Source organism: Leuciscus leuciscus (genome assembly GCF_965113295.1).
Source record: "Leuciscus leuciscus genome assembly, chromosome: 18".
Lineage (NCBI taxonomy): Eukaryota > Metazoa > Chordata > Actinopteri > Cypriniformes > Leuciscidae > Leuciscus > Leuciscus leuciscus.
In genome coordinates this window covers 10737527-10754492 of record NC_138742.1, presented here as the reverse complement: position 1 = coordinate 10754492, position 16966 = coordinate 10737527, and the positions used below count along the sequence as shown (strand labels likewise).

At 38.5% G+C, this 16966-nt stretch overlaps 1 protein-coding gene across 1 annotated transcript; it reads left to right on the top strand.

Annotated features, from left to right (window-relative positions):
* The first annotated feature begins 30 nt into the window (after positions 1-30).
* Positions 31-16966, top strand: cs (citrate synthase). The gene is made up of 11 exons (XM_082146229.1): positions 31-189; positions 6154-6201; positions 6457-6564; positions 7612-7677; positions 8236-8367; positions 10361-10549; positions 10661-10860; positions 13720-13849; positions 13949-14050; positions 14201-14410; positions 15077-16966. The coding sequence occupies exons 1-11, from the start codon at positions 139-141 to the stop codon at positions 15245-15247; spliced, it is 1407 nt and encodes a 468-aa protein (XP_082002355.1). The 5' UTR covers positions 31-138; the 3' UTR covers positions 15248-16966.

Sequence of the window (16966 nt, the reverse complement as noted above, 5' to 3'; positions counted from 1 at the left end):
GCTGACTCAAACCGCGCTTACAACAGGCCCTCGAGTTCCTTTTTCAACCTTCACTGCGAGCACGGTAGCGAGAGGGGCACCTTCAAGCAGGGGTCGATAAAGAACCACTTGTAATATTTATACACACATAAACGAACAATGTCCTTCCTCTCTATCAGCAGACTAGCCCCAAGGCTCCTCAGTTCAAAGGTAGGAAAGTTTTATTTTAAATTGAGTGAGGGAAACACAGGCTTCTACCTGGTTAGGTTAGCTTAGCTTAGCTTAGCATAGCATAGATTACCGTAGTGACAGACAGCCAGTAATAATAGACCATATCGATCATCTACTTTAGGTCATTAATGCATGAAACATATTCTGTTTTTGTGTCTCCCCCTATAACTCTATATTTAAATCAGTGGCTGTCTTTCAATACCAATTGTGCTTGACTAACGTTATAGGCTTTCAAAAATGTTATCAGACGTTCAAATTTGTATTTTAACTTTTAAAGCGCACTTCAATCAAGCTGTCTAAGGAAACGGACAAAATTGAGTTTTAAGAATGTTTTCATTTAGCTATGTAAAGATACACCGTTATATTTGGTTTACTGAGGTGTTTCTGAAGCCCAGTTGCGTAGTTGACGTCCTTTCACATGAAATTAAACACTTTAACCAGTTTCAGTTGATCTAATGTAACTAAAATTGAACAGTCACTTTGACATCTTCGATCTGCACCTGTTTAGCTGTAGTCTGACAGGTCACTCTTCTTGTTTTTCTCTGTGGCTGACTTGACCTTCAGGATTGTCATTCATTCATTAATGTCTGAATAGTTTCAATAGTTTGCAGAGTTGCTCAATACCTCATTATAGTTATGTTCTCCTTGTTATGAACTCCCTTGAACAAAATGTGTGACTGGTGATGTTTAACATGTCACATCTAGATGAGAAAAAATGAGTGGAAAAAGTGTCACTTATATATAACCTAAAGAAACCTGCACTTAGCCTATCCATATAGCCTACTGTCTCAATTGTGTCGGAATGACGTTATGGTATTATATAGGTCACTGTGCTCTTGTCATTCAGGGTTAACCCTCCGTTCGCACCCCTAGATGACCTGTGTACACCATTACTAGTTTCTCTGCCTTTTCTTCTGCATTGTATTACATTTATGTAATCTGCTGATTATCAGTTCATAGGACAGGAGTGACCAAGGTGCATTTCTGTACTGTACTTGCATAATTTTCGTGTTTTATTGGTAATGTGGTGGACCTTGTTCAGATTTAGTAGTCTGCTTTGCAAACACTTGTAGACTTAAATCAAATGACACTGCTGGGAGATTTGCTTGGCTATGTGAATGGATTATTATGCAGTGGTACCATAAAGAGCCGTTCCTAATAAAGCATTCAGTTGGTGGACAACTTATTCAGCACGTCTGACCCGTCTGACACAGCTGTCCACCTGTCATCTGCTTTGAGTATAGGAAGACAAGGTGTTTCATCTAAACAAAGCACAGAGGAGTTTTGGAAGACAATAGAGCATTACCTGTCAATCTTTTATACATTTTCCCTTCCTAAAGAAAACTCACAAAGAGTCCTTTTGTCTGTGCAGGGTTTCCTCCATATGGTATTACTAGTGATCCCTGCTAACACGCCGACCCTTGTGTCTGTTCTGGATGTAGGCTGGCTCTGTAGAATAGTCTGTGCTGCAGTAGTCACAATAGGAAATGAGTGAAAAGTCAACAAGATTGCTAGCTGGCCAGTATCCCTTTGCAAATGCACTAGACCTATTCTCTGCAGCATTTGTGACGTGGTCCTGATGCTGTTGCCAAGGTTATTGTTATATAGCATACATTGCACCATAGGATTTGTAGTTGTGCATTTAATTTGTACATTTTTGAGTTGTCCTTGTAGAAACAGTCACATTTTCCTCCAAAAATGTAATGTAGCATTTTTTTTAATTAAAATACATAATTAAAAGCTGAATTAATTAAATGCATATTACATTGTTTTAAAACTACACTGTAAAATAAAAAAAGGGATATTTCATAGTAAGTATAATAGTTATTTTACTTTTGTCAAATTACTAAATTGTCTTAATTTCTTCACTTGCAAGTGTTAAACCCTTTAGCTTTTATTTTTTTGTGGAAAACTGCAGAGACCTTTTATGTTTTTGTGACATTCTCATTACAAATCTAGTGTAATGTTGTAAACTTCCATAGAAATGTTAGAAATTATGCAAGTCTGGGTAATTAATAGGAAACACTGTTAATGAATTGTATTGGCTCATTACATTGTATAAGCTATTTCATGTTTTCATTCACCTAGAGCTGCACGGTTGTGGATCAGGGATGGAAATTAGCACCAGCCAAATGCGGGTGATTTTGTGTTGTGGCGGGTAAATTCGCTTCACCTACCGGCCACCGTGGCGGGTAAATAAAAATATACTGTTTCACACAGACGGCGGACACTTTTAGAGGACATAAGTGTACGCTGAAATAAAGTCTTTCACCTCAGAAAAACGGACTTTCTTGTCCTGTCACGTCAGCCGTTATCCTGTTCTCATAGCGAACACTCTTCAAATGCACGCGCAAATGTGGCGGCGCGCGCTGTGTATCGCCTCACTGTATATAAAGTGCAAAATAAACTACGAGCATGCAACGCCGTTACGTTGTAAATTACACAAAATAAAAGTAATGCAGGGATGATTTTCATACTATTCACCAGAAGCAGTTTCCATGGTTCATTAACAGTTATTGTTAATATTGTGTATTCACCATGGTAACTGTCGTTTCCATATTAACCCCAAAATGCCACTTTATTTTTCTTTGTGTTATTTTTTATATTTTTAAATGACTCTAGTGGCTCATACCAACATTGTATTAACAAAAACTAGTTTGGAACTGCTATTTAATAGCTTTAGCATAGGCCTAATGTTTATTTATTAGTACTAGTCTTTACTATTAGTCATATTCTTACAATTTATGTTAAGTAAAGGGGGACAGTACTTGTGTGTGTGGAAATAGCCGGTTTCAATAAAACTACTTGTGACATGTCATATTTGGCTTTGACTTTGACTGAACATTTGCTCTCACTTTGCGGAAAAAATATCGGGATATATATCGTATATCGATATTCAGCCTAAATAATCGGGATATGACTTTTGGTCCATATCGCCCAGCCCTAGTTTCATTGTTGGGACTAAAAACCTAAAACTGGAAGCCATAAAAGACCACGAATCATTCAAATGCCACATCCAGGTAAAAAAGAGAAATATATATAAGAGAGAAAGAGAAAATGTCAGTATTTCATTGAGACTTGAGATTAAATAAACTGCTTAAGTATTGTAGATCTTGTAGTATTAATTTTCACATGCAGTTACACATTGTCGGTTAAAAACAAGAAAGTGGCTGGTAAAAACATTGAGTGGCTGGTAGATTTTGAAATCCACCAGCCACAGTGGCCGGTGGACAAAATAATTTCCATCCCTGTTGTGGATATATTGAGAATACATTTTTTTTTTCAAATATTGTTCAAATACAATTCAAATTGTTCACCATTATCCCACAATTCTGAATAGACAACTAAACAAAATAATGTGTAGCCTAATTTACTAACTAGAGGTTCTGACCAAATGTTAATTGCTGCAGTCTATTTAAAAATATATTTAATTAATTAAAAAAAATTTTTTTTGAAGGAATGATGAACGGATTGAATGAATGATTTAATGACTCACTCCTAAGGACTTCACTTAGTTAATTACTGGCTGTATCTGAGATTTTTTTAACAAATCTCTTGAATGATTCAATGGCAAATAAATGTTTTAAGTCACTTGTCGCCACCTACTGGTGTCAATGTAATCGATTCAATTGTTATTTGAAGCATCAAGTTCCTTTCAAAAGGTGATTTATTTTGATCGCTAGATTCACTACCGTAGACCGTGTTTATATCCGAACTATAAACTTTAATACCAGTGCTTCTGTGATAATTTGAATGTTTGTAACCCAGAAATAATGAAACTGTGTGGTTGAAAATACTGTTTGTGAAGCTGTTTCATACCTAGACATGTCAACGGCAGCGCAATGCGGATTTGATTGTTCCGCTGTGATCGTACTTGTCAAACATTTAATAGACAGACAGTGGAATCGTTTTCATTTAGGAATTCCGCCACTAGTACAGACTACAGAGGCTTATGTAATCGCCCTCCTCTTCGTTGCAATGGGGTCAAACTAACAGCTGCCAGTATGATCACCTTTCCCACAGATTACGGCCATAGACTTGAGGGAAGGTCAGAGACAAGCATTTTCTTATCAGCAACAATAAAGGCCACCTCATAAATGATGATTGACTGATTTGAATGGTTTTCTGGTCACACAGCTACTGTATGTCATGCAAGGTGTGTCAGGCTGCTCTTTATTTCTGGACAAAGAGAAATCTTTAGCTATAGTGCAGACAGAGTGACGGGTGTGTCTGATGTTGGTGCACTGACTGACTTGCATGGCGATCAGGAGGCTCACGGTGTAGGAAGTATTGGCTTTGCAGTCATTCCCTGTATAATCCAGCTCAATCGCCCAGTCTTAGTCTGACCCTTCAGGTGAAAGCAAACCAGTGTGTGCACTGCAGCCCTGCTTTCTCTGTCTTGTGCTGTTTGTTTTGCATATTAAAGACTGATAGAAAATAAATAAAAGTAAGCTCTTTTCACAGCATTTTTATGCACAATTGATAATATATCAATAATACATTCAAGGGCAATGTTAGAGAGTTTGCGTGTATGTCAATATTAGTTATTTGATTGTGCATGCTCATTTACTCCTTTTACATTAAAATTGATTGGTGCTTTCTTACGCTTTAATCATTCAAAATGAAAATCATAGTCAATAACACTATTAACTGTAATCTTTTGCAAATCTCAGAAGGAACATCCATTTTTCACACTGTACATTATATTGTCACTTGTAGCATTTAAAATAATTTTTTTGTTTTTAGTGTTTTATTTTGAAATTTCTTTGGACAAAATACTAGTATACAATTTTAATATCCATTTATCAGTTATCGCCCATACCATCAAAATAATTATTGGCTTCTCAGTATCAGCCAGAATTTTATTGGTGCATCACTATTTTTAAATTTGCTAAAGAAAATGTGAGCACTGCTTCTCTTTGTAATACTCACTGACATGTTGTATTGGGTTGTAGGTAAATTACCTTTTTTTAAGCTAAACATCTTTTCAATTTCACAATCCATTGCTAAATGCTATAAACAGCTGCCTGTGTGTGTGTGTGTGTGTAGAGGATTAATGATGACTCCAGTGACTATATTCTGTTAGGAGAATCATCTCCCCAGAAGGCTTGCCAATCTGACCCGGCTTTACGTCCGTGCTTGAGTCATTCTGCAGTGGCAGTTTATCTCTGGTCCTGCTGTGTGTCGATCAGACAGGGCTCTTAATCTAAAGCTATATATAGAATTAAGGATGTATCTTGATGTAGGAAAGGGATGGGCCATACAGGAAAAACTCATCATTCTTCTTGAAGGAATTCTGTAATAGAATAAGCTTGGATCTGTCAGAATCCATTGTGTTCTGTTGCACATGGGCTCCTTTCTGTTCTTGAAATATTGCCATTACATAGCCTATTTCTTAATGCTATAATTAAATTGTATTAGGTCCTATATCTCGGTATTACATTTGTAGGATTGAATCCCACACAAGGTGATCATGATCAATGGCACAGTGGTGAAAGTTTAAGACACACTCACACATCTGGTTTCTCTGGCAGTCTTTCTGGTCTATCATGTAATACGTGTGCTGTGCCTCTCTTGGACAGAAAAAAACAGCTGCTAATTGGCAAAGTTGTAATAGATAATAGAGAAATGCTTTACAGATTATGTTGTTTTACGTGTGTATCACTGTAGACGTAAACTGTTTTCTGGGTTTTTGACTTCAGACCCAGTTGAAAGCATTTGGTCCAGCAAAACGAATTGTAATAAGAAGCTTTGTAATTTGAGTCCAAAGAAAAAGCATTGCCTTGGCAACTGATACGTTTTGCATTGTGTAACTAAAGTCCACCTGCCTTGCAGCTGTCAGCAAACCTTCTGCAGTGAAATCTCTGCTAACCCTGGTTGTGATGATGAACTTCCCCTGCTTTGCATCTTTCATCAAAGTCTGTATTTTCTTTTCTCTTCCAGAATGCAGCATGCGTTGTTGTGGCTGCCAGAAATGTCAGCGCATCCACGGTATGTATCTGCATCGTTTCAGATCCTGGATCTATAATCACAGCCAGAACCAGACTTCAGATATTAATTGCACTTACTGAGATTAGATCACAGCCTTGCTTTTGAAAGGCTGAGTCACTATCAAATGTCTGTCTATACTTTTTTGAACCTCAAACAGCACTTTGTCCTTTATAATGCATTTTAGGCAGTTATTAAATCTGTTTTTGCCAGATTCACTAACCAAACACTGACCTTTTTTCCCTTGAACTTCTGCAGAATTTAAAAGATGTCTTGGCAGACCTCGTCCCTAAAGAGCAGAGCAGGATCAAAAACTTCAAACAGCAGCATGGCAAAACTCCAATCGGTCAGATAACGGTGGACATGGTGAGAGAAACATCACTGCACTCACCATTACTGTAAATCATGTCTGGAAGGTTTTTATAGTACTAAGTCTAGTCATTTTAGTACTTAAACTCATTTTATTTCAGTTACTTGCCAAGGCAACATTGTTCAATGTTCAACATTAAAACAAATTCTAGTCTCTAATATTTTTTTATTTATTTTAACAAACGATTTTTAGTAGTTTGTTTTTGTTAAGAATCAACACTGATACAGTAATTCACTTCAACACCACTCACACTTTTCTTACATATCAGAGATTCACTTTTATCAGAGGATTGTTCTTTATGCTTAGAATAGTTTTTAAAAAAATGTGTGTGTGTAAAAAACAATAAGGCTGTTCCGTGTTGTACACACAACACTTAAATCGTGATATTTACAGTACCTTATTACTTAATGTTTCTAACCTTTAAGCCCCATTTAAGACTCAAATACCACTTTATCAACACAAATCAGAAATGTTTCCTGGTTACTCATATTTTACTGGATATCATTGAGGATTATTAATAATCCTGAAGATGGTCATTTTATTAGTGAAGTAAATCAATTATTAATACAATTACTAATATTGTATTCTTTCTGAGTAACTGGCTAGGAGTCATTGGCTTAAATTTAGGATCTATCACCCCTTACTCAGCCAGGTTCTGTTTCGTCTGACTGATGACACGAGCAAGTGTTGCCTAACATGCCTGACCAGTTCTATCTCACATGATATGGTGCTGCACACCCCCACAAACACAGTAATAGTGTTTTGCCCTCTGATTGGACGACTGTTTTCTCAAGGACCCTCAGGCTATGGTGTGAGTGCTGCTGCTCTCATGGCTGTTCTTTCAGCTGAGTCATGTGGTCTTTGTCTCACTGCCAGTTATTCTACATTGCAGACTTAACTGCATCCAAGGGGCATAATTACTCAAAATGTGACACACAAGAAATATAGGGCAGAGAAGTGAGATGGTGGACTGGAAAACATCACAAAAGGGTGATGATAGACGTATCTCAGTAATATTTGAGTGCTGTTTTTCTGTTCAACAGGTTTATGGAGGAATGAGAGGCATGAAGGGTTTAGTGTACGAGACCTCTGTGCTCGACCCTGATGAGGTGAGAACACACACACACACGTCATGTGCTGTCAACCCGGTGTTGCTAAAATGTAGCTTAAAACCAGGTTATATTTATTTAAACATTTGTTAATCATAAATAAATGTAATGCCTTTTTTTTGGCATGAAATTATAATATTAATAAAAGTCTTAGAAGTAATTTATTACTATTGCTATTTTTTATTATTATTAGAATATAATTGTATTGTTCTTATTTGTTATACATACTATTTTAATTCAAAACAGACTAAAAGCTCCTGTTTCCCATAAAATTGAGCCGTCAATATGCATTTATCCTTGACACGTAAAATAGGCATTTCAGGTTTTGAAAATGTACCATGAATGATGTCATATAAGCTCATTATTTGCACACAGTGCTGCTGTATGCTAAAAATAGATAGTTGCACGACGGTGCCTTGGATAAATATATACATTGGGTTAGTATTTATCCTACTAACCCCTGAACCCTGTCAGAGTTTGAAGCGCCAGTTCTCCTTGTTTACTTTATTCAGTCAAACGTACTGATGCCCTCCCTGTGTTTATCGATCGCGTCTTTAGGGCATCCGTTTCCGTGGTTACAGCATTCCAGAATGTCAGCAGCTGTTGCCCAAAGCATCCGGCGGAGAGGAGCCGCTGCCAGAGGGTCTGTTCTGGCTGCTGATCACAGGACAGGTGCCCACTGATGAGCAGGTGAGGAGGAATTCATTCATTTTTCATATTCACTGCAGTGTTACCCGTTAAAGAAATTCATGGTGCAATAGAGGAAATATCTATTGAGAAACAAAGAGTTTTGTTCCAGCTCTCTTTGCGTAGATCTTAATATAGGGACTTTTGCACCGGAGGAATCATATCATAGTTCCTAGAATTAATGGTGGAAATACCCGTTTTTTGGCGTGTTTGCACCGCACTAACTAGGAACGATTTTAGTTCTAGGAACTCCTTTTGGGGACACTTAATTAGCTCCTACTTCAGAGTAGGGTCTAACCTAGTGCAATAAACTACCAGTGACGTAAGTGTATGATAGGGGTTGCACGACTACTGATTTCTGCTAGTCGATTCCTTATCAAAACAATACTCGAGTTACTCGACTACTCGTGGTTCATGCTACTTTAAATGAAAAGACATGAAATAGCTAGATCTTATCAATAAACATTTATTAATTCATAGCCTAATGCAACAATTACATAAGTAAACTCTCAAAACATTATAATTATGACATTTCATTTTTAAATTTTCATGTAACAGTCTAAAGCCAAATAAATAGCCGTTCTTGCCTTTCATTTCAGACGTCTGCTTCTAGGGGCCGTTCACATATCGCGTCTTTTTCGCGCTCAAGGTCGTTATTTCAAATGTAGGAGCGCGGCGAGCGCGCTCATATGGAAACAACGTGGTGCGCTAGTTTTTCCAGGCGGGTTTTTCCTTCTCATCTCCAGAAATATATCTAGTAGTAAAGCTAATGCAAGGGCTAGAAATCAATTAATCCTTTGCTGATACTTCTTCATCGTCATCATGGAGAGCGCAGTTCACGGTTGCATAGCACCGACAGACGCCATGGGAGCGCGAGCGCTTGTAGGAGACAGCGGCCGCGCTTTCCACACGTTTTTAAACGCAATATGTGAACGGCCTCTTGCAGAGTTGGCCAATTACAATATTTTTGTCATCCTTGATGAAATACTTCCACACATCTGACGTGTGGCGTCTGTTGGTGACGTTCGCCATTTTTAATTCATTTATGGTTAATGGACGCTCGAGTAGTCGATTGTTTCCGACAGCGTCGACTAGTGGTTGAAGTAGTCGATCTATCGACTACTCGACTAGTCTATGCAAGCCCTAGTGTATGATGATTGGCTGAATGCACGTGAAACACCAGCACCCACCATTTAAAAAAAAAGCTGTGTAAACACAGTTTATAGCCTATATATTTACTCCATAAACTAACTCTACGAACATGGAAAACAGTGATTAGAAGGGCCTCTCAACCTTTACGCTAAGGAGAAAATCCAACGCAACATTGAGCGGACCAAGCGAAACATGAATGTGTTTCTGCCCAGCTAGCGATATTGGGCATCAACTGCACGGCAAACGCCTAATACTTCATATACTGTCTACTTTCTTTGGTAAGCAATCATGTAACAGTAATAACGTATTAGACAGGACTGTTAAACAAACCGTAAACTAATGAATACGGAGAATGGGAGCGATGTGTGCTCAGGCTCTGCCGTTCTCAGTGCAGTCAAAATAAGTCACAACAAGTGTGGCTTACGTCACTTCAGAGTTCCTACTGGCAGTGTGAATGCAACCAGGAAAATTGCCCTAGGGGAACAGTTTGTTCTTGGGGAACGACCCTAGTGGCTAGAGATGCTATAACCAAGTTCCTAGAACAACCGGTGCGAAAGCCCCTAATATTAACATAAAGGAAAATGTACAGTCGGTCTGTATGTATCACAAAATAAACCCCAATAAGGTGTTTACGATTCTGACACAAAACAGAAAAAATCATCCCACTTACATGATTGCTTACCAAAATTATTTTATTGATAAACTTATTTGAGATTTTTTTTTTAAACTTGTAAGTGATTATTTTTGTTTTCTTGAGCTTCTAGTTGTTGTGTATGTGTATATGTGTGTATCTCCATGTAGTAACTTGCCACAAAAATCTATTTCCCCTCATTTAACTCCTCAGGTGAGTTGGTTGTCCAAGGAGTGGGCTAAGCGCGCGGCCCTTCCCTCTCATGTGGTTACCATGCTCGACAACTTCCCCACCAACCTGCACCCAATGTCTCAGTTCAGCGCCGCCATCACGGCTCTGAACAGTGAGAGTAGTTTTGCTCGGGCTTACTCTGAGGGAGTTAACAAGGCCAAGTACTGGGAGGTGAGTGGTTGAAAATATTTGTTCTAGAAACTTTATTGGTTAAATGTGTAAAGATCCTGATGATAAGACTAAAATGACTATTGACTAAGATATTTATTTGCTTATTTATAGTTTGTGTACGAAGACTCAATGGACTTGATCGCCAAGCTCCCCTGCGTGGCGGCCAAGATCTACCGCAACTTATACCGTGAAGGCAGCAGCATCGGTGCCATCGACTCCAACCTGGACTGGTCACACAACTTCACCAACATGCTGGGCTACAGCGAGCCACAGTTCACAGAACTCATGAGGCTGTACCTCACCATTCACAGGTGATAATTGTGGTAGATTTTTCCCTAAACCTAACTACGTACCTGGGTCTCATCTACAATCGACGTCCCCTAATGTCTACAGTCGGCGTTAGTTTCTCTTTGTCTCATCTACAATCGACGTCCCCGAACGCCTACAGTCGACGTTAGTTTCTCTGGGTCTCGTCTACAGTCGACGTCCCCGTTCAATAATATTTATACTCTAGCACAGCCATTCTCAAACTGTGGTCCGCGGACCACTAGTGGTCCGTGAGGGTACTGCAGGTGGTCCGTGGAAAGGCTAAATAAAATATAAAATAATATTTTTTTTACCAGGAAATTCCCATAAAAAAAGAAAAGTAAAAAGAATATGTAGGCCTATATTGATATAACATTTTAATTAAATTGTCAAGTTATTGTGTGATTACTAAAATAGCCTAGTGGTGTTCGGCCGTGACATTCAAGTTCAGTGCCGTTAGAACCACAACATTGGTTCGGTGGATAGCAACAGGTTCTCTGAAGAGAAAAGGGCAGAGGCAAATATGTTCTCATTATCACATCACACGCATAGCCTTTAATGGTGCGTTCACAACGGACGAAATTTCGCTTCAAACTTTTGTTTTTACGCGCGTCAATTTAGCTCTTGACGCGCGAATTGATACAAAGTGGTCAAGCGTATCACTAGACGCGGTAGGCGCGAATTTCACATAATTCCTTTTTGAATTTGACGCGCTATTCGCGTCCGGTGTGTGAACGCACAGTTAGGCATAGGCAGTTTATATGAAACGAAATGTTTATAAATGGAATGAATAAGGCCTGTTATTATTTAATTTCCAGTTAGTTTCTTGATCTCGCGTTTCTGAAATGTTTTGCAGATGTGCTGTTAAGTGGACAAACTTTTTGAGGACTTGTAAAACTGTGAAGATTAATAATAATAATCCCCTAAAATCGCCAAAGGTTTTGAAATGTTGACTATATTCCAGTGTTCTTATTACTGTATAGATTTCATACTACATTGCTATGGAAATAAGCCTGTTGTTCAAATGAACCTGATTATGCCCTGGGCGCTTGAGTAGCCTAAATAAATAAATTAAATATGTGGCAGCCGTTGTGTGCAGTAAACTTTCCTTTAACAAGCCTGTGATGTGATGACCAGTTATAGTTTTAGTGCTAGTAAGCCTATTTAGAGGTGCAGATTAATTCAGGTAGGACTGTGTGTAGACATATTTTATTATGTGTATTATGAGGTGGTCCGCGAAAATTCTTGATTACAAATAGTGGTCCACACACTCAAAAAGTTTGAGAACCCCTGCTCTAGCACATCTACAGTCGACATCGGCCGAGTCACCTAACTAACTTGTTCCCCTAACTAGCTTGCTCCCTTATCTGACTTGCTACACAGCAATAATAAACCAACAGATTTCAGTATATGTCCTTTAAATGCTTTAATCATTGCCGAAGGAGATCCCGAGCAGTTCTCAAAGAATCTCCCCCAAAAAGAATAATACATCATGGCCGGAGGATCTCAGACAAATTTAATTGAGAATCCCACCAGCAAACACGAATACAACAGTTTTTATAGAATAAGTGGTATGGCAAAATGACATGAAACATTACATAATTTCCCCACAATTTGATTGGTTTTCATAGACAAGCCCTCTTGTTACTAGGTAACCACAAGGTTTCAAGTTTAGACATCTCTCTAGTTTCATTTCCCATATTTGTTATTTTTAAACTCGCACAACCCAAGTCACGAGTTTTAGCCAAAAGGCGACACATACATAGTTCAAAAACATTTGATTGTTGTTCCTGCAAGAAAAACTAATGTTAGTTCGTTAGTTCGAATCATATGACCTACAAAACTCACTGACTCATTCGTCGTAAACTCCTCCTCCACTGTTAGGTTCTAGGCAGTCATGAGGAATAAGGTCAGCTTGGACTTTTAACCTTTGTGATTGCTCTCAGAAAAGCTCTCTAGTGTTCTCTCGGAGTCGTCAAGCTTTTTGAGAAAAGCTTGTATTTCCAGTGGAGACCTGAATGCACCTGATGTCTATTACCAGACTGGATCATTCATGCCATTAAACATCAATAGCACAAGTACAATACTGTAAATTGGCTCTTAATAGGAAAAACATCCACAATCTGACACTGAAAATGATGTGAAGAGCAGTGGTGTAATATTAAAAGCAAACGATTTGCTCTACCTTCCTCTGCAGGAACATGCTCAACAACGTCAAGAAATGTTTTTTTTTCTAGGGCTGCAACCATCATTGATCAGGATGTGGATTAGCTGTCTGATTAGTGGACGAATAAATAACTGACAGATTAATCAAGATAAGATGTTTAACACACAGCAGTGTTGAATGGGACTTTAGACCGGTGAGACATGCAATCTACGCTATCAAAAGCAGTTGTCACTTTTATTGCTGAATAAATGGATGCAAATGAGTTACATAAAAAGCCTTAGGTAATAAACTCTTTGAATTAATAATAAACAAAATATACTAATAAATATTGTATTTGAAATCCAATAAAATTCCCAAAACATCTGTGTATTTAAATTCTCTAATAACCGTTAATGGCGTTAAACTGACACACCTCATTAACTTTACATTTTGAAAAATGATTGTGTGGTGTTTGGCTTGCGACTTATACGTTTATTGATCTAACTTAATCTCCCACTGGCCAGTGACTTTAGACTGTACACGCATTGTTCAGTCAGCAAGGAACAACACCCAACTTACTAGTGTACTTGTTAGGAAAGAAGGGGATCTGTATAGAATATTCAAATGAATTAAGTCTGCCCTCATGTGGTTGTGTTAGTTTGCCAGTCTACAATCTAGCTTAGTGTCCTTAACCTTGTGTGCTTCTGTTTCTCTCCAGTGACCATGAGGGTGGAAACGTCAGCGCGCACACTAGTCACCTGGTCGGCAGTGCCCTATCTGACCCCTACCTCTCCTTCAGTGCTGCTATGAATGGCCTGGCCGGACCCCTGCACGGACTGGCCAATCAGGTTTGTGCCTTAATGTGCTTCGTGTTGCACAGGACATTTGGTTATGAAATACTAACCAGCTTTGCATTTCATTCATGCATTTCCTCCTCTGTCCTGTAGGAGGTGCTGGTGTGGCTGACAGCCCTGCAGAAGGAGCTCGGGGGTGAGGTGTCGGATGAGAAAATGAGAGATTACATTTGGAACACACTCAAATCAGGCAGAGTGAGTGCCTTTGATATGTTCCAACTCACTGTTTCAATAGGAAATGCATGAACTTACAAAAGATGGGGTTGTGAAACTCAGTACAGATGGATCAAAGTATAATGGATGATTATTCACACTGATTGTTCTCTCTCTCATGTCATTATTCAGGTGGTCCCAGGCTATGGCCACGCTGTGCTGAGGAAGACCGATCCCCGCTACGCCTGTCAACGCGAGTTTGCCCTCAAGCACCTTCCCAATGACCCCATGTTCAAGCTGGTAGCTCAACTCTACAAGATCGTACCCAATGTGCTTCTGGAGCAGGGCAAGGCCAAGAACCCCTGGCCCAATGTAGATGCTCACAGCGGAGTCCTGTTGCAAGTAAGACACCAGAAATCAGCCGATAATACATATAAATGTGATTTTAAAAGATGATCCGTGGCATTTTTAGTACAGGTCTGTATCATTTTTGTCAAGTGCCCCTAAATTATCTTGTATATCTATCTTACCTTTCTGTATGTAAATTATTTATTTTTAAAAATATTTATTAGTTTGAATATGTTAATTCATTTATTATTTTACCCTATTTTTGCGGTGAAAATAGCATAAAATAACCATATATAATGTAATATTTATATTTATTTATTTGTCAGAAGTAATTAATATATATGAAATTTAAATTTACCCAATTTATGTTAGTCATAAATATACCTGGTCCTATTACATACTACTTTTGAATACTAGATTCTGAATAGTCAAGCATGACATTTTGCACTTGTACTTTGCACTTAAAAACAATGTTTTTATAATGACCGCTGTAAACATTTCCCCAGGCAAACAATTTAATGTAGTAGTTTTGTCACGTATAACTAAAAAAAAAAATATATGTAATCTATTAAATACATTTAATGTTTGTTTACACTTTAAACATTTAATTTTATTTATATTAATCCTTTTTTTTTGTTGCCCTTTTCTATTTGTACAGTTTACATCTATTTTTCTATTTGCTCTGAAATCCTCTCATATTTGCACTCTTGTGTTTTGCAGTATTATGGCATGACTGAGATGAACTATTACACTGTGTTGTTCGGCGTATCCCGGGCTTTGGGCGTCCTCGCCCAGCTGGTGTGGAGCAGAGCGCTTGGCTTCCCTCTGGAGCGTCCCAAGTCCATGAGCACGGATGGACTTATTTCTCTAGTTGGGGCCAAATCAGGCTAGAGAGGGAGAGACCATGCCAGCGGAGTGAGAACAGGAAGGGGAGGAGCTTAAACTATTAGAAACAAGCCTCCGGGCTAAGGGATTCAAAGAGACAGTACACTTTTAAATTTCATCTAAAAAGGGCCTTTATTAATATAGAACGTCAAGATTACACATCCCATTTACACACTTATTAGTCTTTCATTCCCAAAACCACATTTACAGCTAAATTTTCACAGGAAATGTGTAGACGCATTACAGTCATCACTTGGTCACTCCTCTTCAGTTTTCCCGCATTTCATGCCGATTTTCCAGACCGTATGACCAGCTTGAATGACGCAGCTATGGATGTAGTGGGGGTGGGCCGTGTTATTGTCCAAAAACACAGCCGAGAGAGTAAGATATCTTCCCAGAAATCACTTCTCTCCTATTTAAATTAAAGAATGACTATTGAATACTAGCCGTCACACCAACTATTTCAGTTTTAGTCTTGTATTTTTATTCTCCCCGAGATCACTTGAGCCTCTGTTTGTGTGAGGAAACGAATCGTCAAAGCCCTGCTCTGAGCCTGTCCGATAATTCGATGAAGTTTGACATTGCGTTCATATATAGCTAACATCACGTTTCTCCTTGTAAGAGCACTCCATGGCGGCAAAACGGTCCTCTCAATAGAATTGATTCTATGAGTTCAGTTCAACTTGGGAAGCTTGTATATTTGTTTAAAAGGGTACTGCCCCTTTAAGTTATCTCTCATATTGCTCTCTGACTTCAACCAATCGTCTTCATCTTCCTGTGTGCACATGTGGTGCCCTTTTTATTTAAACTAACCAGTCCTTCCAATCCCCCTCCCTTTCCTCTTTATTTAATCAGTGGACATATTGGCTTTGATTTGTTTTAAGATTTGTGTCATTCACACAAGTTATTGTAGTCGCAGGTGATTCGTGTACCAACTTGAGAGCAAGTCGAATTTGTGGCATTCATTTGTACGTTCATCCAAGAGCGTTCAAAATCTGCTACCTTTTTACCTGTTTAGAGTTTGTTTCCCTTTTTTTTTCAGTGTTTTGATGAACGATGTCTTGTATAAAGAGAAAAGCTGTCATTTTGTGTAGGTATACATAATTTGTGGTTTTATTTATTCATGTAAATATAGTTTGATTGTATGAACTGCATATCAAAACAGTCTCACCATCCCTCACAACCATCTATAATGACTCATTTAACCCTTTATTTTTAATAAACTATACCTTTAATAGAATTTAAAACATGACTTGTACATCTGATCTGACCTCTGCTGTGGCGCACACGAGTCCTGCTCTCTTGCACGCTTGCTCTCAGGTTGTTTTTGGATAATCTAGCAGCTATTTAGGCTAGTCGGTCCATAAGCACTCCAATGGCACTTTCCCCCTCCCCCATCATCATCATCTGTGCGTATAACCCCACTCATCTTAATAGCGTGAGAATATCTGTCTGGTTTGCCGTGCCCTGTTCCAGTGTGACTGTTTTCATCATGATGTACGTGACTGGGTTATGCTCCGTCGGGTTAATTTAAATAATGAGGAATGTGAATATGGAGAGAATTGGTTGAAGTCGGATCCACCAGGGAAAAATGGGGAGGGGAACAAGAGAATGGGGTTCAAATGAGTCTGGATTGATTGGGAAAAGAAGCTTAGGTGAACAAAAAAGAAAAAAATGGGAAAACTTGACAAAAAAAAGGAAAACCAATAAATGTTTTTAACAAAC

Coding starts and splice junctions, on each gene's coding strand:
- cs (XM_082146229.1), top strand. CDS start 139: ATGTCCTTCCTCTCTATCAGCAGACTAGCCCCAAGGCTCCTCAGTTCA. Junction 10,861..13,719: donor CTGTACCTCACCATTCACAG/GTGATAATTGTG, acceptor GTTTCTCTCCAG/TGACCATGAGGGTGGAAACG. Junction 13,850..13,948: donor TGCACGGACTGGCCAATCAG/GTTTGTGCCTTA, acceptor TCTGTCCTGTAG/GAGGTGCTGGTGTGGCTGAC.